This window comes from Oryzias latipes, chromosome 1, assembly GCF_053564925.1.
Source record: "Oryzias latipes strain Hd-rR chromosome 1, Olatipes_Hd-rR_3.1".
In the NCBI taxonomy this organism is placed as follows: Eukaryota; Metazoa; Chordata; class Actinopteri; order Beloniformes; family Adrianichthyidae; genus Oryzias; species Oryzias latipes.
Window position 1 is genome coordinate 23,613,423 of NC_136237.1, and position 25,144 is coordinate 23,638,566.

The window sequence follows — 25,144 nt, forward strand, 5'->3', positions numbered from 1 at the left end:
CGGCAGAAATCTTACATAAAGGGATGATGGGAAATTAGGGAAGACTTACACCATGCCAACTCAGAGGCAAATTTCTGATGAATTACTGCTTTGCAGGAACTAGAAAACTCCACAGGTTTAGGACTTTGGCTAAAAATGGCAGAAGCATAATCAAAAGACCACTGGGAACGGCATGAAAATGAATCAAAAGATGATTGGAGGGGGTCTTTAAGATAGTTATTTCCTGATTGGAGTCTCATATGAAAAAACTTTGACTTACACATGTTCATAGGTTTATTGTTAAGCTAAATTAGTTGTTTTTAAATGACACATTACTAAGACTGAATAACATTTAAAGCCTAACCTCAGGCACTTGTGGAAAAAGGTAATGTTTTTGGAAAAGCAAGCCCAAAGACATTAACATTACCAGCTTGTCACCCCAGTGAGAAGCTAATCTTTGTTGATAAAGATGTTACAGATTGGTGGCATGGGGATTTTTAAAAGGTGTCTGGTAAACACAGAGAATATCAGGAAGAATGTGGATCATCAAACAGAATTAACACAAATGCTGAACAGCACATTATCTGCTTAAGAAGATATAAGTGAGCCACCAGCATAACCCTGGCATTTGGTGTGTTCAAGATGCTACAATTCAGTCACTGTCACGCTGATACAGACGGAGCAAAATAAGTCTTTTTTTTTTGTTTGGGAACAGAGCTGCGCCCAACAGAACAGAAAACAACAAAGAAAACATCCCATCCAGCGCTGGCAGCAGTTCAAACAGCTTGGTAGAGGACACGGTTGGAAGTGAGGTCTCACCGGGAAGCCAGAGTGGCACTTGTGAGCAAATCCCCAGGTCCAGGAAGTCTTCACACAGCCCAACAACAGCACAGCTCATTGAAAACCAGGCCGGCCACACAGTAAGTCCAAACATTTTTTAATCTCTTAACTCTCTTTATCTTTTAATTTCTAAATTCTGAAGTATCAACATATATTTTCATGAAATTCAGATCTTTTTCCTCTAAATCTGGTGTTTGACAAGGGTTTTTTGGACGACTGTCAGTACTTTTGCAGTTAAAAAAAGAAAGAGATTTGATACCTGTCCAAATCTAAGGAGTGGGGGGGGGGGAGCAGTGTCATGCTGACAGTTAGTTTTTCCATAAGTCATCCAAATGCTATTTCAAATTTTAGGTGGCGGTTAGCTGCAGCTTGAATATACTTAAGATGAAGGGACAGAACATACTTTTTATCAAATGTTAGTTAAGAAAATAACAAGGCACAATTTTCCATACCCTATTTCATGCCATAAATTGTGGGGGGGGGGGGTTGATAATACATAGAGCAAAATACATTTATTTTATTGAAAGTAGTTTTTTTTCAACCATATGGTGTATTCAGACTGGATATATTTGGTTCTCTTAAAGTGAACCAGATTTCGTTTCCCCCAATAATCCGGAACAAATTCTCCATAATTTCCGCCTCTAGTTGCATTCTGACCAATAACTGGAGAGACCTGTAGTCACATGATTTTGGTTCAAAACAGGAGATTCCACTTGACTGCAGTCTGAGTGCAGACTTAAACATTTTTCACATTGGACATAGTGTTGCAACTACAAACTTTTTCTAAAATGAACACATCTTTATTGTTTACCATCTTAAAAAATCTTAACTCTAAAAGAAAAACTTAAACTAAAACAGACATGGTGTGCTCTTTTGAAATCACCTTGACCTGAAGCAACGCTCCCAAAGACAAAGACGTTGAAAAACTGGTATTCACATAAAGGGCTTTTGTTTAATGGGGCATTCCCAAATTACACAGATTAAGGTTCATAATTCCAAGGACTAGCTAGATTTTGTGTACAGTCTAATCCGTAGTCCCATTTAAACAAAATATTTAAACCTGTGCCTTAGAGGGAGGACTGTAGCGGCTCCACTGACTCAGCTGTTTTTCTCCATTTTGACTGAAACAACAGTTCTATTTAAAGGACATGACATTATGGACTTTCAGAAGCTTGTTTTAACAGCTTAGCCTGCAGGAGTTCTTCCTACTAAAATAAAAAAAATCTATAAAAAAATAATTTTCAAATGATCCTCTGTTAATCTTGCATAGACCTTTATATATGCTGCACAGACCCCTCGCAAAAAGCTTGACTATGACCAGTTCATGCTTTACCACTAACCTTTGATCATATCGTAGAACCAGATTTAAAACATTTGTCTCACCTTATTGGGACTAGTCTTTGTTTAGACCCTTATTGTACCTTTTTTAACCAATTAAATTTAAACAAGACTTTTTTATCTTTGATTGGATGCACATCAGTGTTGATGCCACAAATCTCAAGCCTACCTATTAATTTAAACCTTTGGATCTTCTATTTTTTCATTCATTTCATTACTTACATGTTTATCTTTTTTGCACCAGTTAGCTTTTGCATGATCAGTGTGCAACAGAACCGGACATCCTCTGATTGGGGAAACCTACTACACAACAGAATTTGAAAATTCAAATGGTTGTTTAGTCAGCAGCCAACATTTTCTTGGGAACCATGTGCACCTCTTCAAACACCTTTTTCCCAATCAGGGCTTTCCAGATGGTGCTGGTTAACAGACCATCTGTCACATCATATAATTAAATTATGATTTTAACATGCTAATTAAATGCTAACTAATCAGATTGAAGTTCTAATTTGAATTAAATTATGAGTCACTCAGTTAGGACTTGGTGATACATTGCGTTTAAAAGTTTTTTTTATGCTTTGTAGCTGATAAACATAAAAAAGGTGGTTAGTTTATTCTTCTAATGAGAAAGTAGTTTTGTGAGTTTTTGATTTGTGACACACTTACAAAAAAAGAGAGCAAGCCGCTGTGCTAATTTCTCTGCTACCCTGCCTGACAGTACTAGTGCAGCTTTTGACTTGATCACATAAAGTCAAACTTCACAGCCTTTTGATGTACCGATCTACTGAAAAATACTGCCTATACTCTCACATTCAAGGAACAGAACTGCAGATGGGCAGATTGATATGTTGTTGGGGGGTTTCTCCGGCATGCCAGCCTCTTATGTAACAGCGTTAATGACATATGATAACAGAAAGGGTTGGACAGGAGCTGTCCCTTTTGGATGGAGCAGCTGTGTCCGAGAATGTAAGCCCCTTAGGTCAGGAGGCACCCAGAGCGATCAAAGCCTCTGAAAGCTGGAGTTTTGGCTTACAGGTGTTTCATCAAATGTTAGGACCAATTTATACAAAAAGAATAAATGAGCTCTACTGTAATTGAAAGCTGTACACACTCTGGAAGGGGTTGGGTCTATGTCTTGATTAAATAAAAATTTAAACTTAAAAATGTGAAAAACAGATTTTCTTTCATCTAATATCCAATGAAATAACTGAAATCCGCTGAGAATGTCGTGAGAAGTCAGTCGTACATTCTGTTCATGAAAACCTTTATTATGTATTCCCTATTAGAGATATGGTAATATGTAAGTAAGTGACACCATCTGTACATTTTAGGCTTTTATCTGTCATTCTTTAGTGTTTACATGAGCAATAATTTTATGTTTAATGTTTAAAAATGTACGCATCAAATAGAGTACGATTGGGGGTAGGAGTTAATAAGATTTTTCCTTTACACACTCTTTTCAAGCACTTTATTACTTTCTGTTTGTCATGTTTATCTGTTTTATTTTGGGTTCGGATATCAATCAACAAATCAATCAATTAGTCAATCAATCAAATCAAATCAATCAAACCACTCCTGATGGTATAAAATTTACTAGAAGCTAAACTGCAACAGTGATGATTAAATGTGCATGAAATATATAAATTTACATCAGGGGGTTAAATATAACTGACTTTTATTGCTTTTAGGCATTCAGTCTGAAAATAATGCTTGAAAACACACAAAATCCTAAACATTTCTGCTAGGGGGGTCTAAGGGCAGGGATGCCAGTATAACTTAGTCAGTTTGTTAGTTCATTTTAGTATTTTCCTAATGAACTCTTTGTATTCATGATCCTTTTGAGTTCATGTTTACTTCGAAGCCCATCGAGACGACTGTTGTTGTGATTTTGGGCAATACAAATAAAATTGAATTGAATTGAATTGAATTGAATTGAATAGTTAACCCCATAAAAACCTGAATACTGAGTACAGTGATGGAAGAAGTTGTGAAGCATGACTATTCTTGGTTCAACAATAAACATTATTTTTAGTAGAAACTGATTAATTCATTTGTTATTGACAGTCTAAATAATGAATTTCTTTGCTTGCAGTTTAGAGAGCCTGTTGGCGAAGGACCCGATGAAAATCACATGGACACTCTTCGCAAAGGGTAAATGTTCCCATTTTTAACTCCTGTCTAAATTTTTTCTACCACTTTTGAGCTGTACATGTTTGCATGTACTGACCTCTTTTTGAAAAAAGAAGCAACATTCTGATAACAGTGTTTGCGTGACCTGCACGTTCCATTTATTCACTGGCTCTCAAATTTTGGTCAATATGTACCTCTGAGATATAAGGGGAGTGCAGGGGATAAAAAAAAAACACTTTCATCTGTACACACTCATTTTTTATTTAAGAAATGTGTCTGTTTTAACACACAAACAAGCAGCCTTGGGTGGGCATTGCAAAATGCAAATGTTTGTTTTATAAGTCTGCTAAAGTTTATCCTAACCCATCTTATGTCTCATGAGTCCCAGTTAGATCTTTGAGGGTTTTGTGCCTTTGAGGTGTCAGTAAAATACTGCCAGCCTGTTCAAAGATGAGGTGTGTTTTGCTTATGTGTGTTTGTGTGTTTGTCCCTCCAGGACTTACATTACAGGGAAAAATGGTCTTGGATTTGCTTCACAGGTAGGAACGCTTCTCATTAGTCTGTTTATTATAATGGCAGGTTGTACCGGCTGGGGTGTTGATTGTAGTCACAGATAATAAACAGAAGTAAACATCCCCAAAAAAGGGGAAACTGGTGGAAATTAGTTTTGCTTTAAATGAAACTCAGAGTAAGGGAGGATGACCAAGTCTCAGTCATGACTGAATAGGCTGAAGCAAAGATTGTCTATACTTTTTACACATAAATTTGGATGTTTGGGAAAGAATAAATCCCTAGTGATAAAGAATTTCTAAACTAAAAAGAAAATTCATGATGTTTCAAGCTGATATTACCACACAGATATTCCTCATTAAAGCACGAAGGACTCAAGGATTCAAAGCCGTTTTCTCCATCTGCTCACCTCTAGTGTTAATCCAGACACAGAATAAAGCTGTGCAGCACTGAACTAATATGCAGAATCGTTTTCTGAGCAGACCAGATGGATTTTCGTTGCAGAGCAGGCTGCCTCTCTGTCACCACACCCACACCGTGCCACTGAGCTGCCATCTGGAGCAGGCATGTTGCAGATCTCTGAACGAGCTTGTGCAGCTCCCTCCCAACTGCTCACCCATGCTTGGTTTGCATCAGGAGTGTGACAGACATGTGTTACCATCAGCTAAGCTTTTTCTTTTAAGTTTGGCTAATTACTACGCAGATCTGGTCTGTTTGATGACCTCATGCTTTGATGAGTGTTCATATCAGTTGGTGCATATGTTAAATATTTCACTGCTGTTTGGAAACATCCACTGTCCATTTAAAGTCACTGATGCTTTTAAGGTGCGGAGGATGAAGGAGGACCCAGAGATTTGCCACACCAAAATTAAGACTCCGTAGACTTTTAAACAAGACTCAAACAGGATCTTCACCCCGTACTACACGTGTCAAACTCAAGGCCCGTGGGCCAAATGTGACCCGCCATGTCCCGCGAGAGTTTTTAATTTCTAAAAATTAAATATAAAAATGATGTGTATTTATTCATATCTAGGAGGAATTGGACTTGAAATATCGGATCGGGTAACTATACCTTAGGACTTAAACGCTGTCCACATAACCTAACCTGACAGAATCAAATTTAAAAGGATTTATGCTAAAGTAACAAGAAAAAATATGTTTTCTATGCAACTGTAATTGTCACTTTAAAAAGTTACAATAAATAATTAAATTAGTTATTTAACATTAAAGAGTAGTTACATTTATTTTTAACCAAATTTAGTTACATGTATAAGTTAAATCTGGCCCTTTGAGGACAACAAATATGCTGATGTGGCCCTCGGTGAAAATGAGTTTGACACCCCTGCCGTACTATATATGTGACCTCAGGAATTGTTGAAAAACTACTTTATGTACTTGCAGTACAGAGTTTTGTTTGAAATACTGAAGAATGGGAGCACTTAAAAGTCAGACATGCATGAAAAGTTTTGCATTTCTTCCTTTTTCAAATTTTTAACAATCTTCTGAACAATAATGTTCTTCATGTTCATCCTGGTCATATTTTTGTTCAGTCAGCTCCAGATTGCATAAATCAATCAAGTTTATTTACAACGCTGTTATCACACTAAACGTTATGACATAATTGGCTTAAAAAATGACATAAAAAAATCTAAACAAAGGACTGAACATTGACCAAGGAACTGCTGCCACCTAAATAAAAATCTCAATACCTGTTGGTGATTTTAAAAAAGTTGATAATAATACACAATAAAATCAAAATGATATGTTTTTTTATCAATGCAAGTAGATCTGACTATATTTGTATTAATATTAAGTTTCGTCATTCTCAATAACTTCTAAGGTAAGTGCACTTTTTTCTATTTGTCATCTTTTGTGGGTGTCAAACAAAATATATTTTCTTTTTAAGAACAACTAAGAATTTCCGATGTACAACAAACAAATCGACGTATTAGGGAAGTAGCAAAAAGTGTTTAGGGAGTGAAGTTCTTCGTTGATATTCATAAAGTTCACGTTACCGACTGTTCTTCAGGTGCAGATGAGCAGAGACACGTCTTCTAAATCAATCCCCAAAGTTCATTAATCTGAAGAACAGAATCCTGTGACTTTTAGAATAACATTTGTGTTCAAAAAATAGTATTAAAATAACAACAGCTTTTTGCACATATGGTTTAGGTTAAAGGAACAGGATGTGGGTCAATAGATTCCTCTTGAACGTTCTAACATTAACTTTGTTAACTTTTTAAAATAAAAGTCTTTTTTATAGGTGGGATCTTACTATTAAAGACCCTTTAGGATTAGAAAGGTTTTTATTCTAGACTTCTAGATCTGAAATGTCCATGAGTCTGCAAAGAGTTTAGCAGGTAATATATCTGAGGATGTACGTGAGCTTATCTGTGTGTCCACATACTCAGATTAGAGAATGTACTATCAGTCGCAGGTCTCTTTAAAGATAGACTTATGATGTTTGTGCAGATGATTGTACACTTCTCTTGAGCCAGTTGAGAAGAAGTCCTTGTCTTTGTTTGTACACTCTGTGTGTGAACCTGTGGCTTAAAAACTGTGTAATCATTTCAACTCCAGTCCCACCAAACACACAAACGTGCTGTGTTGTTTCAGCAACTGGGGCGCTCCTTCTCATCACTTGAGTCCTCGTGATGAACCAATCCTGGCTCAAGTGCTTGAACACATGATTGGCTGATGTTTCAGCGGTGTGAATGCGTGAGTTTGTGCACACGTGGATCTGGAAGATGGTCGTTCACTGCAGGACGATGGGAGCTGTAACATCTGCGCTCATGCCGACTTGCATGCGTCCCTCTAGAGCGGATTTCAGATGCATGCTGCAGCGTTTCACACAAACGCTTTAAACAGCCTTTAACCTAGTAATCATTGCCAACTTGTTGATTTTACGGCACGCTTGGACAGACCAATGAAGCGAAAAAGAACCATCATTAAACAGCTTCTACTATTTTAATAGGTTGTTTGTTTAAACAATGACAAGCCAAGGGGGTGTTTTCATGTGTTAAAGAGTTCAAATGGCTCAAATGTCTTGCCATCACTATATTTTCTGCAATGTTTGAACAATGTGTGGAAAGACAAAACGAATGTGTGTACCAGACCCTGCCCTTTAACAAAATTAAAATGGTTTGAATTACTTTAAATTGCACCAGCATTCAGCACTGGCTGTGGCTCATAACTGTTATATGCTAGCACATGCAGACTGTTGAATTCACCTGCACAACAAATAAAATGAAAAGCCACAAAGAAAGTGACTACTCACAAATCTGTGCGGCCAGTGCTGAACTTTTTTCTTGGTCGCACAGACCCAGAGAAAGAGTTAAGTTTAGGATTGCAGGTTACGGCTGAGCTGCGTTCATAACGAACGTGATTCATGGGGCAGAGGCGGACAGTTTTAATGTTAAGTCAATGGTACAGATGCGATCTGAAGTCCTGCGGCGTGATTTGAGTGACGGGCGCGGTGCAAAGGTCTGGCAGCAGCACAATTTTAGTGGCCCATCATAATGTGGTACCCATCTGAAACAAATTGCCCAACAGTAGCCAGGGCAAAGATGGGTACACCCTGGACAGGCTGTCGAAGGGCTGATGGAGCTGGAGCGATCCGGATTACTATGCCGGCTCCAAGGAGGCAAGCTAGTGGCCAAACAGAGACCCGCTGCGGGAAAGGGAGCTAGCCTGCTCAGGCCTTGCGGTGGCCGTGGTGCAGCGGTAGGGCATCAACCCATGATCGTGAGGTTGCAGGTTCAATTCCCACCTTGCACGAGTCGAAGTGTCCCTGGGCAAGACACTGAACCCCACCTTGCCTCTGGTGGCAGGCGGGCAACTGTGTTTGGCAGCAGAGCAGCCACCAGTTTGTGAATGTGTGACTGGGTGAATGGGTCTGTGACTGTAAAGCACTTTGGGCCTTGTAGGTAGAAAAGTGCTAAATAAGTATTTGCCATTTAAACTTTATGATATTTTTTTTATTTTCATTGAGGCAACTATAAAAAAGGTCCCCAGATTTTATTCTTGTTTTTATTTTTACCCTCTCTGGTTAATTCCGGACAACAAGCCATCAAACTCGGTCAGCGAGAGAACACAAATGCGGAGAACACATTTCACATGGGACTTTAATTTTAAATTTAAATACGAGCGGCCAACAACAAAATCCAGCCTTGGACACACTTAAAATGTGGGGAATGCAGCAATGTGTCATCTGCACATGTCCGGCATCTGAGCTAATGTGCACGCTTTATTGCATGCGCATGCACTCATTAATTCAAACTTCTTTGCAACAGTTTGATTAACAGCGATTTAAAAGGAGAAATACTTAGAAAGTGACCACCTCCCCCAACTAAATATGAAAAAGCAAAACAAACTCACTAAATAGGATGGAGGTGTGAGGTAAGCAATTATAGCAATCATACTCGGAAACAAGGAAAACTTGATTTTTAACAGTAAGACCAGGTTTCTTGGCAATAAACCACATTAAAGAAAGAAAATTCACCCAAAATTAATAGAAAATATAAAAATTTTTGTTTACAATATAAGTAACAATTTGTGCTATAAATGTGCTTGTTCAGGCCTGTTGATCTGTAATAAAGCACCTGTTGACTGAAGAGAGATTCATAACTGCACACAGTAGATTTTTTACATCAAGCGGGGACAGTAGGTGCCGGGTAGGGGGGACTTTTAAAGCTTGTTGGTCACAGCTCGCACGTTCTGGCCGGGCAATGGGTCCACTTTGTATCCTCTAAAAATTCACCTCACGTCACTGTTGCTTCCCGTGCAACAGCTGAGGGGACTTGATAACTCCCAGAACTTGGCCTTGAGCCATCCTCAGAAGCCCAAACACACACACACCTAATGCTTCTTTGCAACAATCTCAACACAATAACTGAAAGACACACTCAGAGAAAATTTGGTTTTTTTTTAGTGTGCTAATAGGTACTTGTAGCATTTTTCTGATGAAGGGGTAAATATATAAAAAAATTAAGATCAAAATTTAAATTCTGTGCATTTCTTTATTCAAATTGTTTTGAATCAGGAGAAGATGAAAAAATGCAGTTGGAACAAGCTCCCTGCTCCGCTCCATTCTGATGCATCCACTTGAAGATGACTAGATCCGTGTACGTCTTTGTTTTCCTAGTCTGAGTTGACACCTGACTCAAAACTGTATGGCTGGATAACTCCAATATTGCTTGCCATTTTTGTTGCAGCTGTAATATTAGGTTGGGGTTGTGTGGGGGAGAGCATGTAAACAAAAGGATCATGGGAAATGAGCACAGGCTTACTCCATGCAAACAATCTCACCCACAACTCAGAGGCAAATTTCCCAAGAGACATTAACGTCGTCCAGAACTGGAAGACCTCAACTGGAACCAGAAGTTCCTCATATGGCTTGAAAAAAACTTTATTTTAACTGGCGACCCAAAAAGTTACGTTTATAACATCTAGAAAAGTTTTTCTACAAATTTTAACACTTTGGGGTTAGGGTTAGTTACAATCATTTCTGCTTTCGGTCAAGGATGTCACACGCCATCTTGTCTGCAGCCAGGTCCGTCTCGAATTTCTAACAAACCCCTAGTAGAAACTATGTACTAGAAAACAACACACCTCTGATTTTACAATCATAATTAAAAGATCACTAAATGCTTTTACATTAGATCAAAAGGTGATCAGAGTGGGACTTGAAAAAAACCACCCAGCTTTGGGCAGATCTAACTGGTTCTTTCCTGAAAGATGTGGCTTCTTTGATCTATTTACAGCCTTTATCTTTTGTGCTTTTGAAACAATTTTTAAAAATGTATTTGAAAAAGAATTTGGGGGGGATTACCTACTTTCTAAACACAAGAAAAATAGTTTTTTTTAATCTCTCTGGAATATAATCTCTAACATCTGATATGTATTGTGGGTCTTATCCTTGATTGTTTGCAGCAATTATGTACAGATACAGAGAGAAAGTACATCCCGGAATCAGGCTACGTGTGCCAGCGCACATTCTGTTTGCGTTCCTGTCCTGGCAGTTTGACCCCTCCCCCTTGCTCTGAGGCTCCTCCCCGCCGCTCCGGCTGCTGTGAAACCATTACAAGCGCCGAGCCGAGTCCACGCATGACGGCCCACAGAGACAGGAAAGGAAAACTACTGTGGAGGGAAGAGAACAGAAGGAGGGAGGAGGGCGGTTGGGAATGGGGGGAGTTGGGGAGGCGCGAGGCGGGATCAAAGCCGATTCTACTGTCAAGACGCAGCTGACGACGAATGGGCGTTAGTTTAGGCCCCCGGAGGCAACCTATCAGCTTGAAGGACACACCCCCTAAAGAAGGGCTGGGCTGGATGGAGTGCGTGTCTCCCCTTGACTTAAAGACATCCTTTTAGACAGAAGGTTGTTGTTGAGCCATACTCTCTGTACTCTCATGGTTGTGCAGGCGTTAAGGATGAAGATCCAGGAGTCGCCCGTTGCTTGTGACACGGCGAGGGTCGGGGGCGTGGAGGTACGAAGCTCGGACCCGGATCGAGACAAGACGAGCTGCGAGGACGTGCCTCGCCTCGACCTGACAGCGCTGACTGAGGACTGCTGGGGAGGTGAGGCTGCCGCTGTAAACATGACCGTAGAAAGACTTGCAACTGTATTTTCCTTTACATCCAAATGATATACATCTGTAAACATGGGTGTGATGTGTGCGTGTGGGGGGGGGGGGCAGCTGCACACCCCCTGCTCCTCCTCCTCTTCCTATTGCAGCCACACATGCTCCTTTAACTACATTTGTAAGGACCTCTTTATAAAATCACTAGTTGGTGGATTTCCTCGCTTTATATATATATATATATATATATATATATATATATATATATATATATATATATATATATATATATATATATATGTGTGTGTGTGTGTGTGTGTGACAAAAAAGAAAAACTACAGCTGTAGGTTTTGTCGTTGGAGGCGCGCGCGAGGGTTGCAATTGAATTAAAGCTGGTTTTAAAAACATAGTGCCCTCTTGCTAAGCTGTAAAGATGTATCTTAAATGCTTAATGTGTTGTTTTAAAGTAGCCCAACTAAGGAGTATTGAAGGGAGAAAAGTGGTACATTTTCAGGAAAATTGGCATGTGGATGCCCAAGGGTCCGCGCATGCGCTCTGGAGGGGGCGCGTACACACTTCTCTTTTGTTTTTTTTTAGGTGGTGGGGGGTACTCCTATAGTATACGAACAGAACTGGAATATTTCCATTATATGTTTCCCCACCACTATATATTATCCTGTGTTTGTGTAGTGTTTGGACAGAAAGGAACCGTTCATTTAAAACTACATTGACGCGGGTTTATGCCGTGGACCACAACAGGCGGGTTCATCCATAAGATTTGCGTAAAAGCAACGTGAACTGCACGCCCTTCTGTCCCCATAACTCTCCTGCATAAATTTGTGGCGCAAAAACCTACCTTCAGTGGAGCTTTGCAGTTGCAGCACAAATACACTTAATTGCGTGACAAGTGGAGCCCCCTAGCGGCTACATGAAAAAAATCACTTGTTTTTTTAAGCATTTGTCTGCATGCAAACATGCAAAAACTTGGAAGAAAATGCTGCTCCCAAGCTGCAGAAGTTTCATTATTTGCATGAAAGCTTGGGTTGCAATCCCAGTATGTATAGTTTAGATATTTTTCCTGCGTAGCGAATACATAATTGATATTAAAAGTACTGCGTTGCACTGCATGATGGGACTGTGACAAGCTGGTTCAAAAGAAATTTTTTCAAGGTGCCTTTCAGGCATCAGAGGAGTCTGGCCTGCCAGAGAACAGATTGCAAACACATATAGGTTATCATACTGTAATAAGGAGCATGTGGATGGATGGGAGTGTAATGCAGGGGGTCTTAGTGCAAGCCCACTGTAGGACATGGCTCACCATTGTGCCCTGGTATGTGGTGCTGGCCCAGCATGTCTTTTTTCAAAGTCTTGAATTCACAATTTACTGTAAATTTAGGAGGATTATATTTCCTGATTTATGAAAAAAAGGCACAGCTGTAGCAAAAAAAAGATGTATATGTTTTTGCTGCAACAGTAAGCCTCACTGCTCAGAAGAACGAGTCGGCTGTCTGAATGACCTTTTCTCGTGCATAGCAACATGCTTGAACGACCTGGAACATAACCACTGAGCATCTCGTGCACACGCTCAGCCTTTTCCGAAATGGCAAGTATTTTGTTTCATCAATTTAGTTAATCCTGAACCATCAGCAAGCGGTTGATTTAAAAGACTCATTTCAAATGCCACAGAGTCTTATAGGACACAGCTACTGTGAGTTAAAGCTTGGGCCTCAAAGGCAGACTTTCATAGGGTTGGAGGTTCAACCTACGGCTGTTAGCCGGAGCTCACACCAGAAGGGGGGGGGGCGTCTTGATAAACTGCCCGAATTAAAGGTAGACCTCCAGGGGCACCAGAAGTGGAATTTGAGCTAAATCCCTTCCCCACAGGACTCCATTCACCTCAGATAAAAAAAATAGTCATTTTTTCCACACTTGCATACTGACACTTTGGGTGTTTGCATAGACAGTTGGTTTCCTTCAGCGCTTGTTTTTATTCCCTCTATCCATGGCTCTGTGTGCAACAACGGATCATTGTATTCCGACACAAGATCTTCCATGTGTGTTTTTTGTCACAACTCTCACAAAAGAAGTCACGCCGAGCTTTTGGAACAGTTTTCCTCTTTTTTTTTTAGATGAACAACCCAGCTGTCTTCTCTCTTGTTTTGTCACCACTCAGCGTGGAAACAGACAAATGTTTTTAAAAAAAACAGGCTTATTACAACGCTTCACAACAGGGATCACTCCCTGACATTATCCCGCAGAGATCCTGGCTTCAGTAATAGTCCAGGGATCGTCAGGGCTTTCTTCGTGGTTATTTCCTACAGACATAATTATCAGCAGAGACTGTAACTAGGAGATGAGCAGAAAGGCAGGAGGTGGGGGCGTGTTGTAAAAACAAGATCTGTTCAAAGAAGGTTTTTATCCTTTGACTCTGAATTAAATGTACTTTTGAGAAAAAATTTAAAAAGTCATTTAAATGCTCTCACACTGCAGGGCTGATGATCGTGGTGGTTTACTTTTTCTTCTTTGAAGTCATGAATAACCTTAAATTTTATTAAGAGTTTCACTGAAAAGAATCTGCCCACTAGGATTAACAAAATGTGTGACTATCCTGTGGATTTGTTTTGCGTGTCGCCGTAGAACCCGCTCCAGCGTACTCGCTACACAGAGAGAGCATGGATCGCGAAGAGGCTCGGCTCTCGCCTCACGCCGGGGGCCGTCTGATCCGCCAGCTCCTGGAGGAGGACAGCGACCCCATGGTATCCCCTCGTTTTTACGCCTACGAGCACAGCCATCAGTACCTGGATGACACGGAAGTGCCCCCCTCCCCGCCAAACGCACACTCGTTTGTCAGGTAGGAGGGTGAAGTTGTGTGCGTTGCCGTTGTTATGGGGAATGGCGAGTGCTTACGGCGCGGTTCATCCATGTCTAGCCGCAGAAGGAGTTCGTCTCTGGGCTCTGGAGAGGACGACCGGGAGGAACTGACCTCTGCCCAGCTCACAAAGAGAATTCACATACTAAAGAAGAAGATCCAGCGGTTTGAGGATAGGTTTGCGGAGGACCGTAAATACAGGGTAGGTAATCACTAACAATGATCACAAAGCTCCCACTTTCCTTGAAGGTACTGTGGGATGTGCAGCAGTCGCTTTCATGACGCATCTTCCTTTCCTTGCAGCCATCCCACAGTGATAAAGTTGGAAACCCAGAGGTGCTCCGATGGGTCAACGAACTAGCTCGGCTCCGTAAAGAGCTAAAAGGTGAGTCCCATGACCCCTCAGCACGAGCCATGGACTCAAACCAACCATAACTCAAGCTGTTTTCTCCAGAACAAAAGCTGATGAAGTCGGAGGAGGATCTTCCTCCCGTGACACGCCAGCGCAGTAACACACTGCCCAAGAGCTTCGGCTCGCAGCTCGACAGGAAGTCCCAGCAGGAGAAGGCACCGAAGCCGCCGGTGGAGAGCACGCTGGAGTCTATTGAGAAGAAGCTGCAGGAGAAAAGGGCGGAGGTGAACCGCCCTGAAGACATCAAGGTAAAAACTCCCTAAATGCAACTCTGTAAAGGCCTCTTGACTTCACGCCACACGTTGTGTTGCAACACCAAATGCCATCAAATGTGTTGACTCAGTTCCTCTGCTGACAGGACATGACACGTGACCAAATCGGATTGGAGAAAGTCGCCCTGCAGAAAGCTCTTCTTTACTACGAGAGCATACACGGCCGACCGGTAAGTCCTCTTCCGCCTCCACATGTAAACAAACCCGTTCTCACGTCATGACTCTCATCTCCTGCCAGCCGACATCCCTCAGGGGATTAAGACCTATATGTGTCGAGGCAGAAAAAAAAGCCTGCGAGTTTACAAACATCCCTGTTAGCAAGGCGTCTGGACCGATGTAGTTTCATTTATGAACATTGGAGTTTAGCCTTTTGTAAAAAGATAATCAAAATAAACTGTGGGGACCAAACTTGGCTGTCCTGAATCCCCCTGGTTGCAGCTGACCCCTCTGCTCTGCTCATTCCTCACACAGTGACCTCCACTGGATTGTGTTGAATGACCTCCATTGTCTAAACAAAGAGCGGCCGGGTTGCAGAGGGGCGCAGTGCAGCAGCTGTCGTTTTCTTTAAAGACCCACTGTGATAAAAATGGTGCTTTTAACATGTTCTTGTGGCATTTTTCTCAAAATCAAGCTTAAAGCTGAATTTCTGAGAATTTCTTTATTCAAATCGTTGTGAATCAGGAGCAGACGACAAAATGCCATTGGAAAAAGCCCGTAAGGGTGACGTAAGCGCTACTATTTGATGCAGCTGGATGGCTCCTACATTGCTCTCCATTGTTGTTACAGTGTTAATGTTAGGTTGGGGTGTGAGGGGCTGTAAGCTAGCAGGAAAGAGTGTAAACTGATAATACCTGGTAAATACAACTCAGAAGTGGGGAGCCGGTTTAGCTCGTGCTGGTTTGCGGCGCCTTCCGTCCGTGAAACCAGGGTTCGATTCCGGGCTGCACCCTGTTCCCTTCTCTACCCCTGTGCCGGTTCCAAGCCCGGTTTGAGAAGGTTGCGTCAGGAAGGGCATCCGGCGTAAAACATTGCCAAGTTTACCATGCGACTTGTTCGCTGTGGCGACCCCTGATGGGAGAAGCCGAAAGAGGAAGAAATACAACTCAGAAGTGAATTTCTAATAAACTACTGCCACTCTGCAGAAACCATGTCTTAGAAAATGACACAGGTTTTTGGATTTTGCCCCAAAACATCGTTATCACAATAAACACACCACTGGGAACACGTTTACAATACATCAGTAGAAGACTGGACTTTAATGCTAGCCCTGTGTCTAGCTTATAGTCTGCGAGCAAACAGGTGATAAAAAGGAAAATATGTCGGTAAATCGCTTAAGCCCTGGCTGTTTCTGCTCCTCCATCAGGTGACCAAAAGCGAGCGGCAGATCATGAAGCCTCTGTACGACAGATACCGCCTGGTGAAGCAGATCCTGTGCAGAGCCACCACCATCCCCGTCATTGTAAGTGTCACACGTGAATGTAAAAACACTGACATTATGATTTTTGTTTGTTCTTTATCATTATGCAAGTCATGATCTGCATTAAAGACTTATATAATATACAACTCTAATCCTTACTATGCAGACGGGACCCACAGCCAAAGATTAGCATGCAGATTTATTTATGCACGGATCAACTTTATTAGACTCAAAAAAAAAAAAGCTAACAAAAATTCACAGCTATTATTTTATTATGTTTATATAAATTTGATATATTTTAGTGTTTTGATTGATGCATGGAGAAAATGAGCAAACTAAGTTTTGAGAAGGTGTTCACAAAGAGAAGAAGAGAAGGAGCCACATGTGGCTTTCTTGTGGTTTTGCTATAAATAAGCCTCGGTGAGCGTCTCAGTGTAGTTAACTCCTCCTTCTTGACCGTCACCACAGGGTTCTCCCTCCAGCAAGCGCAGAGGTCCCCTCCTTCAGCCCATAATTGAGGGTGAAACCGCACTCTTCTTCGATGATATCAAGGTGAAGAGCTGCTGCAGCTTCAGCGCCCTGCTGTCCTCCAATCCCACCTCAACCCCCTTGATTTACTAGCACCCCCCCCTCTCACCTCTAATGATCGCTGTCTGTTGATTGGGCAGCCGCCTGTTTCCTGCCACCAGCATCTGTCCAGATGTTCGAATCAGTAGCTGATGCTTGTTGTGATTCACTAGATTTGCTCAGAAATCAATCAGAAGTCAATTATTTAGGATCACATCTTCACGTCTAAAACTTGCCTCTTTCCATGCACACTAAACCCCCGCCCTCAAGGTTTCCGCCTCTGCGTTCGGTAATGCTGCTAGTTCAGCTCTGCAAGCTTTCCAGATGATGAACTTCAGGCCATTTCGGCTAAATTTACTGGCAGGCGCAGAAATCATGAGGTACTTGTCCAGAAAACAACCTCCGTGACTCACAAACGGGGCCAGTCGGATTGAATTGGACTCCCAACTGCTGCAGACTAACACTGTAGGGACTCCTTCACACTGCAGTGTTTGAGCCCGGAGAGCAGCTCCTCGGTGTGTTCATGCACCCTCGGCTGGCATCTGATCCCTTCAACGCCCCACCGACTTGTCTTTGCAGGAAGAGGAAGATGGCTCGGAGGACGATGGCGACACCCGGACTCAGTTCAAAATGACGGTGGAGAGCGACCTCAGCATGCTCAGCATCCTGGACCACATGGACGAGGAGGTGGACGGGTTTGTTTCGCCTGTGGATGACCTCGAGAAAACAACAGACATGAGGCTGTCCAACCTGCACTCCGCTACCATGTAAGGGCAAGAAATACATGGCATTTGGGGGGGGGGGGGGGGGGGGGGTGAATCAGCTGCTATTTTACCATTTAAAAAAAAAAAAAGAAAACATGTTTTTAGCTTTTGATTTATGACAGAGAATCAAGAAAACAGTATTTGGGAATTTTTAGAATTGCCCCGACCTTTGGTTGAGCATCTTCTTCGCTCATTTTTTAAGCTTTTTATTTTTTAATTATATTTCATCCTCAAAGGAGTCTGCACCCTTAAGCGCCAAAGGATCCATTTGGTCCTATTTCAGACCAAAATCCAGCAAGAGCCACCAAGTCCCACTTTAGTGTTTAGAAAAATACTTAAATTTAAATTTAAAATATTTAAAACATTTTGGCTATCAAGCCATTTATTTAATAAATGTAGCTTTAGAAACTACAATAATTGAATTATAACAGTATTTTATTAGTGTTATATAACTTTCAACAATTGCACATACAAGTTCCTTTCAAAATAAAATGCATTCTGTGTCAAATAAGATCCTGCTCCAATTATATCTTAAGAACTTTGTCTCTGAACGGCAATTAGACTTAAAGTCAGAATATGAGTTTAAGTTTAAACCACAGAAAAATCAAACCTTTTTACTATTTATTTGATTTGTTATCTGACATGTTTGCATTTCAGAGGAATGGTACAGATCTCAATGCTTCTTGATTTAGTGTAAAGGCAGCAGTGGTTTAAAAGTCACCTTCGTTTCAAGATCTATACATAAATTACAAAACTTAAGTGAAAAATCTATCATTTATTCAAATCGTTGGCATTTTTCTTTAATGCTAAAAAGCCACAACGAAGGCTCTCATGGCTGCAGGTACTCAGGTTACAGACTCCTAGTTTAAGCACCAATCTGAGTCCTGATACTGTGTCACGTCTCTTTGCTAAATTAATTAGTATTAAGCTCTTCAAGCCTTTAAGATCTTTGTAGTTTCTTTTAATAGTATAAGAGAGTTTCCCTTAAAGGGTTTTGGTGTCAGCAGAATCAATTAGTGCAAGAGGCTTAAACACAGCTCCTCTCTATCGCAGGCAGGAACTCGTTGAGCAGCTTCAGGAGGCAAAAGAAGAGAAAAAGAGGATCCGCAAGAACCTCAAAGAGTTCGAGGACCAGTTCTTTCGACAAAACGGAAGGTATGGAGAAGACTTCAACTGTGAAAAATTTAAAGTCCCACTCTGATCAACTTTTGATTTGCATTCCCAGGGGTCTTTTAATTACGATAAAGAAATACTATGTCCTAGGAAACTATCTCCTAGGACATTATTATTATTCAGGATTTGGATAAAGAAATATTCAGAAATGCAATTTTAAGCTCCATCATAAGAAAAATGCTACAAAAACAAGTTAAAAAAACCAACATTTTTAATCGGAGTGGGTTCAAAAAAAAAACTCTGATATAATATAACTCACAGTTTTTTTTCTTCTTTTCTTTCCTTTTTCAAATTTCAGAACTGTTCAAAAGGAGGATCGCTCACCGCTCGCAGTAGAGTACCACGAATACAAACACATCAAAGCCAAACTGCGGCTGCTGGAAGTTCTCATCAGCAAAAGAGACGCTGCTAAATTCATCTAAAAAAAGAAAAAAAGCAGGACTATAAAAAGACTAGTGCTCCACGTCTAGCGACACGATGAAACACATCTTTCTTAAGGAGAGGCATTCCTTCATGTCAAGCTGCTCTGGGAGCAGCCCACCTGTTACTGCCCACCTGACTTCACCTGAAGTCCTCTTTTGCCTTCAGATGGATGTTCCTTCAAACCCAGACGCGCACAATTAATCCGTTTTATATTAAATGAATGATTAACTTATTCCTTACATCTTGAAAGTAACAAATTGTATTTTTCTCCTGTTTTAACTGTAGAAATCTCTAAAGAAAAAAGAAAAAATTTAAAGCATAGTTAAAAAGTTATTGAAGAATTTTGTGCAGAATTTGTGTATTTATGTGTATTTTTTCTAAGGGAGACGTTACTTTTGTGTGTCAGCTTCAATGCTTTCATTTAACAAACGGCTTTCTGTGCTTCGTCACAATGGCCCCCCGTCTCACTGCGACCCCAAAAGTTTGGATGCAAACAGCAGATCAGAAGTTTCGGTGGGAGGATTGCCTCTGCGCACTTTTGCTCCAAACATGTTTCCATCTTCACTTCATGTCCAATAAGCTATTAGTAGGTCTCTGGTCTGACGCGACGGTAGAGGAAAAATGGTGCATCTGTCATCGCCTTCAGAGTTCGATTGGTCGTTTGTAAATACTGATCACCTCTTATGTTTACATTTCTGTGAGCGAATACTCGTTTTTTTTTTCTCCAAAGTGGATGATTATCAGCATGAATTTTTTTTTCACTTCATGTAAACACTGGCCAGGCCGAATGAAACCTCGAGTGTGTACATTTTAGTACATAAATTGGATTTTGTACATAATAAATGAAATCCTATTTTTACTGACATTGTTTGCCTTTGTTTTCTCTTTTTTTTAGGATTAGATTTTAGAGACAGGAAATTGGTGAGATCCAAACTTTTAAAAGAAAAATCCAGAAGATCTTATGATAAAAATCAAAATGTCCAGGATTCCTTGTGCTATCCTAGGCACTTTACCATTGGGAGTTGGGTCATCTAGACCCACTAGACGGTGCTCTGAACCTTTTTTCTTCAATGATTTGTGATCTTCACTGGTGTCCATGGATTACATGAAATCTTTCCACCTTTATCCACCTTTGTCATGGTAGGGAGAACACGTCAATGTAAGGGTGGGGTCATCTAAGATAGCACAAGGGTTAAATCATACCAAATACTTTACAGTTTATTACTAAACAAACGACGGGAATATAACTGAGCAAAAAGGGCTTTTGACTCCAAATAATTAATTGTAATTGTACGTAACTAAAAAGTACCTACCAAAACAAACCTGATTAAAAAAAGATTTTCTTTGTCTTCAGCCTATTTTAGGATAATACAAACATTCATACTGTATAGAACATAAGGAAAAACACTGACTTCCCCGCATTGTGTAAACGTAACTCACAGGACAATCTAAAGGAGCAGAGAAGCCTTTCCTCTTTGCTTTTGAGGACTCCCATTTCCTGCAGCCATTGAAGAGTCACTTCTACAAAAGCAAATCTCCGGAGACCTGACTGACCCCTGATCAGTGACTGACACTGCAGGTCACAAAGCAGGAAAAGCCTCAATGATCAAGAAACACTGACGTTTATGCAGAAAAACAGGTTAAACTGAGTTCAGATACAGCGTGAAAAGGAGTTGCATGAAATGCTGTTGTACCTCTGTCATGATTATCTCAGGAAAGACAGAAATAAAAACTAAAGATGACAAAGATGTCCACCAGACTACCAGAGGAAAAAAAAAAATTCAAGTCAAAATTTCTGTTAATCCACTAAAAACTACAATTCCCAGAGCCCCACCCATTCACATTTGATATCATTGAAAAGCCCCAAATGTCCTCTGTAGATACAATAAAGAGTTAACTCAGTAGTATGCAGTGGCTGGGAGATGTTTGGGTCAGAAATGTCCTCTACAGAAGACAAATGTGTATGGCTGGCAGTCAGAATGATACGATTGTTTTTGTGCTATCTTATATGACCCCACCCTTACTTTGATGTGTTCTCCCTACCATGACAAAGGTGGAAAGATTTCATGTTATCCATGGACACCAGTGAAGATCACAAATCATTGAAGAAAAAAGGTTCAGAGCACTGTCTAGTGGGTCTAGATGACCCAACTCCCAACGTTAAAGTGGATAGCACTAGGGTTACAAAAACTAAGTAGCAGTTCACATACTTCATCACCAGAATATTGTATTATGGTTAACTGCTGAAGTATTTACTTGTTTATTTATGACGTGTACTTTAACTACTATTTTTCACTAATATTGTTTTTCTTACTCTTGCTATTTGTTTTTCTAAATGTTATATTTCTTGTTTGGCTGCTTTAACAAATTCATTTCCCTCCGCGGATCAATTAAGTCCTATCTTACCTTATCTTATCTTTACTGTGTTTAAAAAAATGCAATAAAATTAAAAACAACTTTATTTTAAAATATTCTCATAAATTTTTACGTTTTTGTAAAATCGTGCAAAAAATAATCAAAAAAAGATTTTTATTGTTAGTTTAGAATTCTAACATGGGGTCATTTTTTGTCGTGACATTGCTAAAACTTTTAGGTTATTTTTTTTTATTATAGCTATATATAATATATATACACAAACTCAAAAATACAACGGACACGTGTGTGTGTGGGGGGGGGGGGGGGGGGGGGGGGGGGGGGGGTCAGAATCTTCCTGCTTTCTAGGATGTAAGCCAGTGTTCAAATTTAGGCAGGATCAATGTGGCTAGATGATGTATGTCCCACCTGAGGTCACAGGTCCTGGATGAATCAGCTTTTCAGGCTTGGAACCAGCTTTTTACTTAATGGTTCGTGTGCAGCTGCCAGTCCAAAGTAGGTTTCAAAGCCAGAACCAGCACAGAGCTTTCCCTAGAAATCATGAAACAAAGAGGCAGAAAGCTTTTTTTTTCAGTCTTTTATTTAAAATTTAGGCTGGAACAGAGTTTAATGTAACTTGCAGACAAACATCCCAAGAATCACATCTTCTGGATCACATTATAAGAGCAAAAAAATCACAACAGCACAAAAAAATTGCATAGGACTAAAGTCTGCCAGAGATATTAGCCTTAATTAGAATACAAAATAAAAAAAAGATTGAACACATGTGTGTGTGTGTGTGCTTGTGTACATGCAATATTGAGTCAAGCTATTGGAAGCAGTGTCCAAAAATACCTTGCAGAAATGCCTGCTTCGGATTGGTTATTGCTGAATGGATCAAGTCTGAACCGCTTGAACACATCTGGTATGTAGGAAAGTATAAAAAAATATATGTATGTGTGTATATGCAAGACCATTTCATATACTTAACAAACAAACGACATTTTGGAGTAAAGGTTTAACTGCAGGGGGGTAAAAAAAAAAAAGAAAAAATATAAGGAGGAAAAGTTACAGAAAAACCATCATCAAGTTTTTATAAATCTGCTCACTTACACAGTCAGAATATGCAGCTTTTGAATTTTACATTTCAATCACTTCGGTAATATGGACACAATTAACAAATACTGAAGCTAGGATTTGATTATGTTTCCCTTTAATTACACTTTTGGGACATAAACTATGTTTTTTGCTTCTTTTCAACAGAATAGATACATAAATGTACAGGGAACTGGAGGAAACGGCTAGTTGAGCTGAATGAGTTTAGAAAGAGATGCAGAAACTAGAGAAGTATCGGCATTCTGATGCCAGTCACAGGTTATTTTAAAATGAGCTTTGAAAATGCGTTTTAAGGAAAAGTTCCATTCAAATTTAAGGGAAAATATACGATTATTCATCTTGACACAGAAAGAAAACTCAAAAGGTATTGTTTCAAAACTTTCTCCTTTTGTAGGCTCCACATTCATTTCTTAACCACTTATACCAAAATCCAGTGCCCTCGAAATTTCCCAGAAGTCTCGGCGAAAAACCAGTGTGCATCAATTCTCACTAGATTGGCAAATATAGACCACAATGCATTTCGTTTGAACGCATATTTGTCTGAAATAAATTATCGTAATTCATTTTTTATAAACCATCTAAGTTTCTACCATCAGAATACAATGGGTTGATAAATAGTCTTCGTAAAATGATCATATTCATTAGGTTTTTCCTTCGAAAAATATTTAAAAAGCCGGTGACCTGGCTCCATGAAATCTTAAAGAAAAGGAAAATTTGGTTTCCTTACTGACATTTTAAAAAAGTTACTTTGTTTTTTTTTTAGTAGAATGGACAATCTAGGTTATGTTGGATGTTTACAGACCTCTGATATCAAAATTTCTATTGATAACACTTTACATGTGTTTTTTTTCTCAAATTAAATTTATATGCAACAAATAAAGATACAGCTATTAAATAGCAGAAAACACACGATTTAAATTTAATTTGTGTTTGCCCGGCCTTTAAAAACACTTAATCTGAATCTGGCTCATAAAACAGACTGTTAACACAAACAAAGGAGAGTTTAATGGTTTTAAAACTAAAAAAAATGATGGAATCAGTCATTTGACACAAACTCTTTTTGCCTCCAAAGAGAGATAAATTATAAACAAAGAGAGATAAATTATAAACTAAATAAATAATTTTGGTGAGAATAAAGAGTTGTTGTTTATTTTTGGATTTTGAAGCATATCAAAGTGTTGAAAAGAAGCACAAACCATTTTAGATGTTAAGACCTGCAGATGAGCGACAGACCTGCAGGGTGTAAAACTGTTGTTAGAGGATTCTAAACAAGCCGTGTGCCATTTTTCCTCCAGTTTAATCCCTTGAATCTCATGGGATTAAATAATTTAATATTAGGTAAAGCAGTTCAGCAAATCCCTATATTAACACAAAAAAAGAAGGAAAAAAAAGAAAGTCAATGCAGGGTTAAGTGTCTTCACCCAATATCCGGTTGCTTTAAAAAGCCTGCTTTATGTTTTTACCACTAGCTTCCCTGTTGAAGGCAACACTGTTGAATGAGGGATTAATACGTCAGCTGCTCCGTTTTAGCCACAGCTGACAAAGGGAATGAGCGATTGGAGATCGGCTTCACCCCGCGTCACCCTGCCAGCCAGAAACTCACTCAGCCTTTCTGAAAGTCTGGCAGAGATGACGTGCTGGTGTCTGGGTTTCAAATGATCAAAAGGGGTGGGGGGTTCAAACCACACCTTGTGCCAAAATAGAATCATTTTATTAAAATAATTTAAAATAATAAAAAGAAATATATTATTTCAATATATCAACATAAAATGTTAAGGTGAAAAATAGAATTTAAGGAATTTATATATATATATCTTTAAAAACAACATTCTTGCAAAAGTAAACAAAAAGACAAAATTTCCCAGAAGCCTGAAGCTACGTTCACACCGTCCGTGGCAATGTGCGTTTAAGTGGCAACTTCCAATGAAAAGTCTATGTAAAGTCGGATACATGTACGCTCTGGGCTTTAGTTCAAAGCTCAAATTTCTATGATCGTTTTCAGGAACTATGTACAAAACACGTCCATTGAATGCACGCTGAAAGTTAAGCCAGGTCAAACCTCGACCAATCAGGAACTCTGATTTGATTTGGCGTGTGCATGCCGTTCTTTTTGATTCACAGAAGAGCCAACCGTTTGAAAATAGATTATGGAGGAGAAATGAATAATTGCAGTTTGTGTCTGGTCGGAATTACATAACACTAAGTCTGTCATACAAAAGCCTGCACCGCAATTAGCACCGCATTCACACTTCACGCCAAACCTCTTGTAACTGTAGGCGGCGAACACGCGCTAGTGTGGAGTACGCATTCAAGAACGTGCGTCATAAGCCCGGTGTGAATGTAGCTTTAGTTTCTCCGCTTTGTGAAATTCATCTGACCCCAAGTCATTGAATGAAGACTCCAG

The 25,144-nt window shown here is 39.9% G+C and overlaps 1 protein-coding gene across 2 annotated transcripts in view; it reads left to right on the forward strand.

The window, feature by feature from the left end:
- The window catches only part of LOC144994347 (protein FAM13A-like), a 51,637-nt gene extending 31,500 nt beyond the window's left edge, over positions 1-20,137 (forward strand). The window contains exons 13-26 of one of the 2 annotated variants that reach the window (XM_078951972.1): positions 695-899; positions 4,250-4,308; positions 4,784-4,826; positions 11,217-11,373; positions 14,013-14,226; positions 14,305-14,446; positions 14,548-14,629; positions 14,699-14,904; positions 15,015-15,098; positions 16,292-16,387; positions 16,814-16,897; positions 17,492-17,679; positions 18,730-18,831; positions 19,148-20,137. In XM_078951972.1, the coding sequence (XP_078808098.1) occupies positions 695-899; positions 4,250-4,308; positions 4,784-4,826; positions 11,217-11,373; positions 14,013-14,226; positions 14,305-14,446; positions 14,548-14,629; positions 14,699-14,904; positions 15,015-15,098; positions 16,292-16,387; positions 16,814-16,897; positions 17,492-17,679; positions 18,730-18,831; positions 19,148-19,271 (1,786 nt within the window). In that variant the 3' untranslated portion in view covers positions 19,272-20,137. The remainder of the gene's footprint in view (positions 1-694; positions 900-4,249; positions 4,309-4,783; positions 4,827-11,216; positions 11,374-14,012; positions 14,227-14,304; positions 14,447-14,547; positions 14,630-14,698; positions 14,905-15,014; positions 15,099-16,291; positions 16,388-16,813; positions 16,898-17,491; positions 17,680-18,729; positions 18,832-19,147) is intronic. The other variant, XM_078951975.1, reaches the window with a different exon arrangement.
- The last annotated feature ends 5,007 nt before the right edge of the window (positions 20,138-25,144 follow it).